Raw genomic sequence first — 12666 nt, 5'->3', positions numbered from 1 at the left:
TCTGTTTTATTCTGTCTTCTGCCTTTTCACATCACAACTTTAATTGGCATGTATTTTTTAAATAAAGGAGTTTAATACCCTCAGAAATTACGTGTGTGTTGGCAGGAAGCAAAAACCTGAAGAACATGAAAATTATCTCTTCCTTTCCTCTAAACTCCCGTAATATATGGTATCTTTTCACACCTCTCTGATTTTTTACCTTACAAGAAAGTTATGTTCATGACTCTCTCCTACTAGACTATAATCTGTATGACTGCTAAGAGCAAACCTTATTCTTCTTTGCCTTAAACACAGAAGATATTCTGGGGGATTGGGGAAAAAAAGGCATTTGATCCAAAACAGTGACAAGCCTATTAAAAGTCTCTATAAGAATGCAACCAAGAAAAGCTTTTACATTTAAACATCCATATAATATACATGTATTCAGGATCTATAAACCAATATTAATATAAGAATGACTTCCATTAGGATTTCTATAACAACTATTATTCCAGATGATAACACCTTAAGCAAGTTACTGGGAATCAACATTTCTAGTACTACTCCCAAGGGCAGACCACTATTAATACAGAATATCTGTGAAAATTGACCATTCATTCTTTATCCCATAAGTAGGCTTTAATCCATGACAGGATATCAGAGCACCTCTCACCTCATGGCTACCAAATATCCTTAAAAGCATCTCATAATGGACTTTTATCAAAATGCTCCTTGTAAGTATGAATAAACTAGACTGTAGAAATAAGACACAAAGGGCTTACTTAGATCATTTAACCTGTTCCCCTTCTAGTCACTTTACATGTATGTTCTAATATTGCAGCACATCTAATTTGGCCTAACAAAGGAATAGGACCTCCATTCTTTCAATTAACATGTAGTTGTAGAACTTTTGACTCTAAATGTAGTTTTGAATTTATGTGTGGCCTATAACCATGAACAATTCTTAATTGTGGATAACTGTCCTTTCATGTACTAAACATACATGGTATTTAATGTTAACCTCCATCTGCCTCAATTTTCTCAACTATAAAATGGGAGTAGCAATAGCACATATTTCCCAGGGTTTTGTGAGGCTAAAATGAGATAATGTTTGTAAAGGTTCTAACAGTACATAGCACTTAGAAAGCATTTAAGAAATGCTTCTTTCCTTCCTTCCTTCCGCTTACATATATAGAAAAGAAGGCAGCACATGGGGGAAGTGACCCAGGATTATGATTTGGTGAGGTATAAATGGAAACAGACAAAAAGTTAAGGATCTCAAGGATAGATGACAAGAATAGTTGAAGTGGTCAATGATAAGCTGAAGACTGTCAAAGAACAAAAGTGAGAGCACAGCAGAGGTGAAGAACTAGGAAAACCTGAAATAAAAATTGAAAGTTATGGAAAGGAGGGAGGATAGATTTAGGAAAAGTAAAGTATAAGGAAAGATGGAAATAGAGGAGATTATATTCAAAAAAGAAGTTGTACAGTTATGGGTGATGCTAAGCTCTAAGGCAGGGGTTCTTGAACTTTTTTGTGTCATGGACCTTTTAGGTAATCTGATGAAATCTAGTGATCTCTTCCTAAAATAATGTTAAGTGCTTAAAATAAAACACATAGAAATATGAAAAAAATAAGTCATATTAAAATATAATGAAAAATTTTTAATGAAAAATGATGAAAAAGTTCATAGATCCCAGGTTAAGAATCTCTGGCATAAGGTATGATTACACCTGTAGGTAACTAATAAAGAAGGAAAATAATGGATATTGGGAGTTAAGAAAGTAGATAAACTAGGATACAAACGTGCTTAAAGGGGACTCCCATGGACATAATTAATTCCCCAAACATGAAGGCAAAAGCCAAGAGCTAAATAACTTGAGGGGGGAGGCCAATAGGTGACTGAAACAAGGATCCAAACTGGATAATGGGGTGAATCTCAAAAAAGAAGTTTCTGAGTAAAATGTCTAGTAGAAAATAATTAAATGGACAGTAGAGGTCAAATAGATGGCCTGAGAAATTCAGGGAGAAACCATTTATAGTAGAGATCTTCCAGGGGAGTCTTTATGAATAGCTAAAGTAGGTCTTAGGGGGAAAAGATCCAATGTCAATAGGTTAAGATATGAACAGAGTCAATTTCATGGATGTAGGATGGTTTATCCAAAGGCAAGGAGATAAGAAATGCTATCAAGGAGTAATCTAGTTTAGTATGGGCTTGGAGCATATAAATATGATGAAATAAAATGGGAAAAAAAATACTGGAGGCAGAATATAAAGATCTTTAAATGTGACGATAAGAAGTTTGTATTTTATATGACAGGCAATGGGGAGCCACTGAAAGAATATAACAACAGAGTATTGCGATTATTAAACCTATACATTAAAAATATTATTTTAGTCAAGGAATGGCAATTAGGGGGTGGCTATTATCCCTGAAGGAAAGAATTTCAGGAGAAAGATAGGTTTGTAAATCAGAAAACAAAAGTTATAGAAAGAATAGACAGTAAGAAAGTAAGAGCAGTAAACCTATACTACTCTGAATAGAAGTGACAGGAAGAAAATAAAAAGGTAAAAGGAGTGATAAAAGGCAGATTGGATAAGTCAGAGATATAGAAAGCTGTTGAATAGTGAAAACTATAAAGAGCATGAATCAGAAAATCTGGGTACAAATTCTGGCTCCAGAAATTGGCAGCTGCACGAATGTGGACAAAACACATCATCTCTCTATGATGCTCAGTTTTCTTGTGAAAACTACAATCTTTTTTATATGTATTTCACAGCATTGTTGTAAGGACAGTCCTTTAGAACTAAAAAGGATTAAAAAGAGATAGGATACGCTATTATAACAACTATAAACCCTAATTAAAAGATCTAACTAGAAACCACACTTAGTATTTTCTTTTTTCTTCTGTGTTATTCTGAAGGGTTGACCAATCACCACCTTTCCTTCATTTTATTTCTAAGAAAAAAGTATCAAGGCTCAATGATGGTTTCAAATTGTAAAGTACTATTGTATGATCTGCTGACCAAGGCCACCTCTTGCAATCACTACATCAATCCAGATTTAGAAAGACTAAATAGGAGTCTGAGGTGCCAGTAGAGCTTCTAGGTCTTAGAAGAACTGTCCATTAGAAGACATTACATCTTACCAGCATGTCTGTGGCATTGAGATAGTGTTTGCTAGCCATGCACTGTTCCAGTTTTTGAGGCACTTGCTTGATATTCTCAATTTCATCTAGCAGATTTAGGACATGCTTATGCTCAATTCCTTCAATCCATAGTTTCCGGAGCTCATCCCGTTTGCAATGCAACAACATCTTGCAGGAAAGCAGATTTTCCTTTACCTAGAAAAGAGAAATTTCAATCTTGATTAAGTCCAAATTCTCTCCATTTTAAGCTCACTAACCAGTTAACATTGTACTTTGGTCCTAAGTATACTTATACAGTTGCTAATGCCCATTTTTCCTTAATCCTCTGGGTTAGTGTGTTTTCTGAATTCTAATCCTGGCTCTGACACTGACTCACTTCATTGAGTCTTCACCTCTCTCTGTCTGTGTTTTCTCTGCTGTGAAATGAGAATACTATTCCTGACTTAGTTCTGAGTAAATCCCTAAGACATAACTAATGATATAAAGCACTTTGAAAATATTAAGTGCTATGTAAATGTTAAATACATTTCATGGGGAAAAGACTGAAATGAAAACTTTATGCTGCTATTCCTCTCTAATCTTCCAGAGAATCTTTGGTCTTGAAGGGACTCTCAGGGGTCCAAGGTCTCCCACTGCATCTGGGGTCATCTCCAATCATCCTATTCCTACAACCTGCCACTGGGTCTGAATGGCTCTAAAGGAGATAGTGAAGCTAGTGACTTTACACAGCCCTTCCTCACTTAAGTCCAATTTACTTGCAAGTCATCATTTTCCTGACACTATGGTCCTCTTCCCTTCCCTCTGCCCACACAGAAGAATCATACCCTCATCAGCAAGGGATATAAATTTAGATTACTAAAACCTGCCAAGCCATCCTGGGGTTTCCAGGCTAGATTTCTTTCTTAAGGACCATGTCTGAAATCCAAATTCCTTTGATTCTCACTGACTGGTTAGCATTGTTTGGGTCCTGATTGGCTAAGAGTGAATGTAAATAACAACTGTTTCTGGTTTTACTCAGAAACCCTGAGGGTCTTCCCCTCCTAGGTTGATTTTGTTTTTTTGTTGTTGTTTTGGGGGTTTTTTTTGACTAGGTAGAAGAGGCCATTCTCTGCCTCATTTTCTATCTAGCCTTAATCACTGATTTGCATTGCCTCAGTCACACTGAAACCTGGGAAAGACTTAAGCTTAAAAAGGCCAAGGCTTTCACTGCATCTGGGGCCATCTCCACTCATTCTGATCTCTTTCTTTCCAACTGGGCTCCAGAGGACAGAGGCAGATGACTTCTTCACTTAAATCCAATTCACTTTCAAGTCATGGCATCACCTCCCTGATGTCAGGTCCTCTTCCATAACGAAGGACAAACAGTAAGATTACCATTAACTTTCAGGCTTTTCCCTACTATATGAGGAAAATACAAAAATACTAAGACTGAAAAAATAGTTGAGAAATCACTAAACTAACTGTTCTTAAACCAGAACAAGGCAATATGGTAAAATGGCAAAGAATCCTGGACTTGTCATTAGCAAGACTGGGTCTGCTCTTTCCTGGCTATGTAGACTTGGTGAAATCATTTCCTATCCCTGGTCCTCAGTTTCCTTATACATACAATGATGGGATTGGATTAGATGATCGCTAAAGTCTGTTGTAGTCCAAAATCTTTGGTAAATTCTGCCAAAATGGCCATCACAGCTCATTTGCCTAAACTTGTATTTATCCATTACAGTTCTGAAGCTATAAAATTATAGTTATAATAAAGGCAAATAAACCAATTGTCAACTGCTTTTCAAAGCAGCTGAATTTTCATATAGATCAATAACACTTTACAAAATGCCTGACTCCTTTGGTAAAATTCACATTATTTGGACTGTATGTCTAAAAATCATGTCATTTTCTTGAGAAATACTTTCTTAGTTGGACAAAATTTCCAATGAATTTTTATGTGATCTGAAAAAGGAAGCAGTTGCATTTGGCAAAGTACTAGTTGGTTAATCCTAACCCTAATCCATTTGTCTATATTACCATAAAAAAATTTGCATTTTACCAAATATGCAAAGTCCCATGAGACTATATGTAAACAATGTCATAACTCAGTATATGTATGCTGCCAGCCCACTCAAAGTGTAAATACCATGGTGTCATGTTCTACATGAAAGCAAAGAATTTGCCATTTCCTAATTATACTCTGTTGGCTAAGAGCAAGAAAAAAATTTCAGTTCATGGCCCAGTGAATTTTCAATGTTCTGCTGTCTTTGTCCCTGAAGGAACCAAATTATCTACTGGGCAACTGGCCAGACAACAAAATCATTCACATTCATACGTTTAACAACTATGGTATATGTGTACATATGTATGTGTATATATACATGTATGTATATACATATATATGTATGTGTGTATGTATATATATGCATGTATGTATATGCCAGACAACAAAATCATTCACATTCATACCTTTAACAATTACGGCACGTGTGTGTGTATGTGTGTGTGTGTGCACGTGTGCACACACACACACACACACACACACACACATTTATATATGAAACCAAAAAGCAATAGGAAAAGGTTGGCATTCTGGAGAACAATTTGGAACTATGTTCAAAAAGTTATCAAACTGTGCATACCCTTTGATCCAGCAGTGTTACTACTGGGCTTATAGACCAAAGAGATCTTAAAGAAGGGAAAGGGACCTGTATGTGCCAAAATGTTTGTGGCAGGGCTCTTTGTAATGACAGAAACTGGAAACTGAGTGGATGCCCATCAATTGGAGAATGGCTGAATAAATGGTGGTATATGAATATTATGGAATATTATTGTTCTGTAAGAAATGACCAACAGGATGATTTCAGAAAGTCCTGGAGAGACTTACATGGATTGATGCTGAGTGAAATGAGCAGAACCAGATCATTATACACTGCAACAGACTATACGATAATCAGTTCTGATGGATGTGGCTCTCGTCAACAATGAGATGATTCAAACCAGTTCCACTGAACAACTCCCAGAGAGAGGACTGTGGACCACAACACAGCATTCTCATTCTCTCTGTTACTGTTTGCTTGTATTTTGTTTTCTTTCTCAGTTTTTTTTTTCCTTCTTGATCTGATTTTTCTTGTGCAGCAAGGTAACTGTACTACTATATATACATATATTGGATTTAACATATATTTCAACATATTTAGCATGTGTTGGACTACCTGCCATCTAGGAAAGGGGGTGGGGGGAAGGAGGGGAAAATTTAGAACAGAAGGTTTTGCAAGAATCAGTGTTGAAAAATTACCCATGCATATGTTTTGTAAATAAAAAGCTATAAAACATTGGAAAAGAATCGTCAGTGTTTCCTTAATGCATTGAAACTAGACTCTCCTGGTAGGAAATTGTCAAATTATCCCTTTAAAATTAGTTCACTCACCTTTCATTTGTTTTTCTATTAGTTTTTTTTGTTTGCATACTTGCCAGTTAGTAAAGGCATCTATCATTTTTTAAATTTAATATTAAATTATATTAAATTAATATAATATATTAATTATATTATTATGATGATTAATTATTATAATAAATATAATAAATTAATATTAAATTTAATATTCTTCCTATATGATCTGATAGTTAAGTCATTAATGTGGAATTTCACATATGACAATTATTTTCCTGATAAGTGACTGATGTAGTGGGTTATGTTTATATTTTTATATTTTGATTATATGGGTTATGTTTATATTTTTATATTTTTTTGGTTAAACTCAGAAGAAGGAGAAAAAGGTGGTAGTAAATGGTTTGGCTCCCAAAACGAGCATCTGAAATCATCAAAAAAGGGATTAGAAAAATCAGCTCAAAATGCTGTCTTTTCAAGGCTGTCCCAATGTGAACATTCTTTCTTATCAGCAAAGATAATATCAACTCAAAATGAAGAGAAGTCAAGTCAGAAATCACTGATGGTTCTTCCTTTGAGATAACAACAAAGTCCTTTTAGTACACATCAACCAAAACTAATCAGAAAACACAAATATCAAAAGATCCTTCACCCAAGCTGTGATTACTCTAAGTAAAACCAAAAGGTCAGTGACTCTATACATTCATTTGTTGACCCCTCTGGAGCTTAGTATATATTGGGTCAAAATGGACTACAGTTTATTTGAAATCTAGGGCAATTGATCTCAAGCTTCCCCTGGTTTCAAACATAAATCCATATGATGAACTCTTAACTTGTAAAGGATAAGAGCTGCAGCCTTCCCTTTGGAAATACTCCAGTTAATTTTACAAGGTGGCAAGGTCAACATTCTGCCTCAAATAGGGTTATGGCTTTCTGCTTCCACAGTGATCTTCTGAAAGGTATAAAGCCATGATCTCCACAGCTCCTCTCAAACAAAACAATAATATATGTATCTGCCTCCAACATCTTAACATTGTAAGCTCTCAAGGACAGAAAATACAGAAAGAAGAATTGCTATGACTATGAAAGTAGAGATACTTTAAAGGCAATTCCATAACCCAAATACTTTTATTATTATTATTTACTATCTAGGAAAGCCAAAACTATGGTTTCTCATTTGGATGAAAAACAAAATACACAGGACAAATTCTTCAAATACAGCAAGCATTCAGCACATACTAAATTCAATTAATGTTAAGCACTTACTATATGCAGAGCATTGTGCTCACTTTGGGGAGAGACATAACATTTAGCTAAAGCATTGTCTGCATCCCCCTTGATCTTGCAAACTAGTAAAATGGTAAGACAAATAAACATAACTGTAATTGAAAAGAAATCCTACAATGCTTATTTCATCAGCTGGCTTCATCAAAAATAATCTTCCTCTTGACATAACCCCCACTTTGAGCTAGCATTCTAGTCCAGAAACACCTGCACTTAAGTCCTACCTCTGACACATAGAGTTACATGACAATGATCAAGTCATTAATCCTTCTATTCCGAAGGCAAGTCTCCAAAACTAAATTATAGAGAGTTCACTGTGCTGATGAAGAAGTTTCCACAGTGGGAAGTTCCCTACTGATGAAGTCACAGGTCCAGGCACATCAAAACCAAAAGTCTAATAGGTATTCTTAAGCCTTTTCCACACATTACCATTTGAGCCTCTCCAAATTGTGTGAGGTCCATACTACAGACATTTTATACATCAGGACCCTAAAGAGCTTAGGCGACACAACCAATAAGTACATGTCAGGGAGTGGTTTCAGTTCTTTCTAATCCAAGTCCAATACTCACCCCAACATACTGTGTTACCTCACATAGGCAGAGAAGCGAATACAGGACAGAGCAGAAACAAGATAGAAAGTACTCAATGAGGTCTTCTTCAGTAAAGCTCTGTGCACTTGGAGGAAAGTTGGAAACAACCTAACATAACTAGTTAGTAAGCAAGGGCTCAAAAACCACAAACCCTACAACATGAAGCCTCTAATTAAGAAAGAAGCTCCTTGTGAGCAGAAGTCAGCCATTCACCTGCTTGATTTTATTTCGAGAGTTAGTGATGCGCTCCGTGATGCTCTGATAGGTGCGGATGGCTGTTGTGAGCTCAGTGTAGTGCTGTACAATCAGTTCATCCAGGTCACGGTCACACTTTTCATAGGCTTCTTCCAAACGGCCCTTTTCATTTTCTCTGTCTTCCACATCATCACTGGTAGATAGAGTCCTGATAGAAACAGAATATGCATGATGTATGATAAGGATAAAAGGAAAAAACAGAACACAAAAACATTTAAAGTCTAATTTTAATAAATAGACCAAAATAAACCAAAAGAAACACTACTTTCTGAGAAAGAATGATGCTTTGTCCTGGTTCAGGACAATGAAACACAAGAATTAGACTGGCCAGTGTCACTAATAGGTAGGCCTTTTTACAGTTGTATCTTATAGAAATCAAGTATTACTTGAGGTAATTAGGGCTTCAAGGCATGGGGATGAGTTCCAACTCACAAGAAAAGGAAAGGGATTATTAATGGTCTGCAGAAGGGAGTTCTCAGCACTTGATACATTCAGATTAAACCACACATTTTTTACTACTCCTATTTAAATATAAAGATAGCCAGATTTCATCCTCCACACCTAGACAATACCACAATGCAGCTGAGCTCCAAGTTTCATTTTATTTTTCCTAGCAGTAAGGAGAAGAAGACAATATTGGATATAAAGTGTCTTATTCATACACCTCATTGGTTTTGTTCTTGCTGTCAGAAAGACAAATGCTAGAGACTGGCCACTGAGGTTCTCACTCTACCACAGTGCATGGAAGATTCCACTATGGAGCCCTCTAGCTATGGAAGACTACAAAAGAGGCAAGATAGGGATGTTAAGCAGGCAGAGGAGATATGCCTACAACCTAGGAAGCATGTTGCACATAAATCTAATGGAATTCTATGGATCTTTAAGAGGACAAAACAAAACAAAACCGTTTTTGCAAACTATCAAAGTTTCTCAGGGAAGATTAAAAACAGCTGATCTAACTGAACTAGGTACCATACAAACATTGGACCAGAACAAAGGGCTCCGTGAACTGTGAAGATGTTGCAGCCACAGAAATCTGAACTCTACACAAAGGCTATCCTGTACTTACTATTCTAACAACAGTACTAAGAGATTGATAGACATCAACAATAACCAAGGTATAAGGCGCTTAATAAAAAAATCTCAATAATTCAGCTTGATACATGAGCCAGATCTTTGTTTCTTCCATTATTTTATTTGCAGTTAATTTTTCTTTTCACTCAGTTTTATATTCAGTAACAGAGAAAAAGCTCTCTTCCTCTTATCTGTTAGTTGCTATAATTTACAGGGTTTCATTAAATCCCCTCAGGTTTGTCCTTATGTATCCTGAGCACATGCATTTCATTTTCTTTTTTAATTTGGGAGGGGTACTTTAGACACTCAGTGATAAATGCCATTATTTGTAGGACCATCATTAGAGCTCCTTTAAGAGATAGGGCAGTCAGTAAGTCAATTATAAATCCACTTTCAGATATTTCCATGAAAAATACAGAAGTTTCTCCAAACTGACATTTAAAGCAAGAGACCTCAACTTAGGAGCTATTTAGCATAAAAATATTCCTTCTTGTTTTATTTGAAGAAAATCTGAGCAGCCTAGAAATTTACAATGTACCAGATTAAGAGATGGAAAGGAAGTCTGAAATTATCCAGTACAAATTCCCCTCATTTTACAGATGAAATTCGTGAAGCTCAGAAAGACTATGTGACTTTTCCAGGATCACAAAGTTAGTACCATCTTAAGGCTGAATTAAAGATCTTACAAGCTGCATTGAGGGTGAAAAATCCATCAATCGGTCATCAAATATGAAGCAAAAATTATATAAAAATCTATGAAAAAAGAATGGCATCTGGAAAGGACTGGAAAGAGGTGAAGATGGAAGAGCACTTGGAAAATTCAACTGTAAGTTTAGAATTACAAAGATCTGTTTCAAAACCAAAATCCAAGATGATAATGGAGCACGTCTAACAACTATACCTGGAATGCTTAGCTCTGCTCTGAAGACTTCCAAGGTGCTGGTAAAGAGCAGAGCAAGATTTCAGATCTCTTTTAATTTGTCAAAGGTCTCAAGGTAAGTGGCTTTTTGAATAGGTAATTGCCACTCTTTGTTGTCATCATGGAGTACAACCATGGTGACAATGTGGAATAAAGTATGCTGAGATTGATTTCCCGATCTCTTTAGAGCTTTACAAGTCCCTCTCTAGTCTTTCCTACCTAGTTGCTTTTCTCTATATCTCAATACGCCCATTTATGGGAGGAAAAGTATAAAATATTTCAGTGTTTAGGTTAATTAGTGAAATAGCCATTAAATAAATGGTACAAGGACACATTTTCTGTCAACTAAGACAGTAAAAGATAAAAAGAATTGTTATTGTAGACAGGTTTTCAAGAAGTTTGGTAGTAAAAGTAGAGAGAAAGATGGGATAGTAGCTGAACATTCTGGTAAGAAGGTCCTAGAAGGCTTTTTAGGCTGGGATAGCGAGGGCAATTTGAAATGTTTTGTGTCTTGAAAGATGGCACAATAAGTACCTCAGGAGAGAGTGAGAGACTAAAGATAGCTCAATTGCTACCTAGCCTCAATCACTGAATGAGTCTGTCAAACTGTGACCTGGTAAAGACCTTAGCTTAAAAAGGGGGCCAAAAAAAAAAGGGGGGGGGGGCAAAGTCTCCCATTTCACCCTGTCAAATGACTTACAAACACAACTGTAACTATACTGATACAACCTTGAACTACATGCTCTATTAATAATTATGTAAGTCATAACTTTCTATATTAAATTAGTTTGCTGAATTCAACTTTTACTTAATTACATGCTCAGGTTTTTGGCCTTTGTTTCCATCTTCGTTTTTTTGCATGAGAGGAACCTGAGGCATAATGAAGCAATTGCTTCATTTAAGAATAAGAGCCAGGTCTCTCTGTCAAACTTCCTAGTTCAAATGACCTTATTTAGATCCTTACCTCAGGTTCACCTTTCCCAAATAAGAAGTCTACATGGTGTAGCTTTGATTCATTTGCATCTCTATGAATTGAGACCTTTTCCTTGGCTTTTTTTATTTTAGAGAATATTTTGTTCTTGCTACTACAACTGACTATAGAAAAAATTTGAAAAGTGACCTAGTACAGTAGGAGAATCAAGTCCAAGGAAGAAATAATGATACTCAAGAGAATATATCTTCATTTAGATTTTTTATATGGATATTTTAGCTGTAGTTAAAAACAAAAGCCAAAACAAATGTATGCAAAGTAGTTTGCATATCAGTAACCTTCTTCATTTCTTAAATACTTTATAACCTACCCATAATTTGTTTTGTTTTGTTTTTGCAAGTTAATTCTGGTTAAATAAATTGCCTAGGGTCAAAGATATAGGAAGTGTTAAGTGTTTGAGGTAGGATTTGAACTCAGGACCTCTTCACTCCCAGACCAGTGTCCTCTCCACTGTGCTATCTGGCTGCCCCTATAATTTGTTACTATGGGGTCATTGTTGTTTGTCCTTCATTCTTGAAGAGGACTATGATACCAAGGAGGCGATGTCATGACCTGCAAGTAAATTGGATTTCAGTGAGGGAGGGCTAGCAAGGTCACCTCATTTCTCTTCTCTTTCCCCTCCAGTGGCAAGATATAGATCAAGATGACTGGAGATGACTGAATGAAATGGGAGATCTTGGGATTTTTAAGCCTTTTCATATCCTTTATCCTTCTTATAATTTAAATCTGCTAGTTGTAGTTCAGAACAATAGAAAACTTCTCTTTATGATAACCTTTCGAATATTTGAAAATAACTATTAGAACTGAGTGTGGATCACAACTTAACATTCTCATTCTTTTTGTTGTTGTTCACTTGCATTTTGTTTTCTTATTCATTTTCTTTCCTTTTTGATCTGATTTTTCTTGTGCGGCAAGATAACTGTATAAATATGTTTACATATATTGGATTTAACATATATTTTAACATGTATAACATATATTGGATGCTTGCTATCTAGGAGAGGGGGTAGGGGGAAGGAGGGGAAAATTTGGAACACAAGGCTATGCAAGG

At 35.8% G+C, this 12666-nt stretch overlaps 1 protein-coding gene across 2 annotated transcripts in view; it reads right to left on the bottom strand.

Annotated features, from left to right (window-relative positions):
* EXOC4 (exocyst complex component 4) overlaps positions 1-12666 on the bottom strand; it is a 913849-nt gene that overhangs the window by 878390 nt on the left and 22793 nt on the right. For both annotated transcript variants that reach the window (XM_031941130.1, XM_031941132.1), the window contains exons 2-3: positions 8590-8779; positions 3129-3323 (exon numbers count right to left, since the gene is read on the bottom strand). In XM_031941130.1, the coding sequence (XP_031796990.1) occupies positions 3129-3323; positions 8590-8779 (385 nt within the window). The remainder of the gene's footprint in view (positions 1-3128; positions 3324-8589; positions 8780-12666) is intronic.

This window comes from Sarcophilus harrisii, chromosome 5 (assembly GCF_902635505.1).
Source record: "Sarcophilus harrisii chromosome 5, mSarHar1.11, whole genome shotgun sequence".
Lineage (NCBI taxonomy): Eukaryota > Metazoa > Chordata > Mammalia > Dasyuromorphia > Dasyuridae > Sarcophilus > Sarcophilus harrisii.
This window is presented reverse-complemented; position numbering and strand designations above follow the sequence as displayed.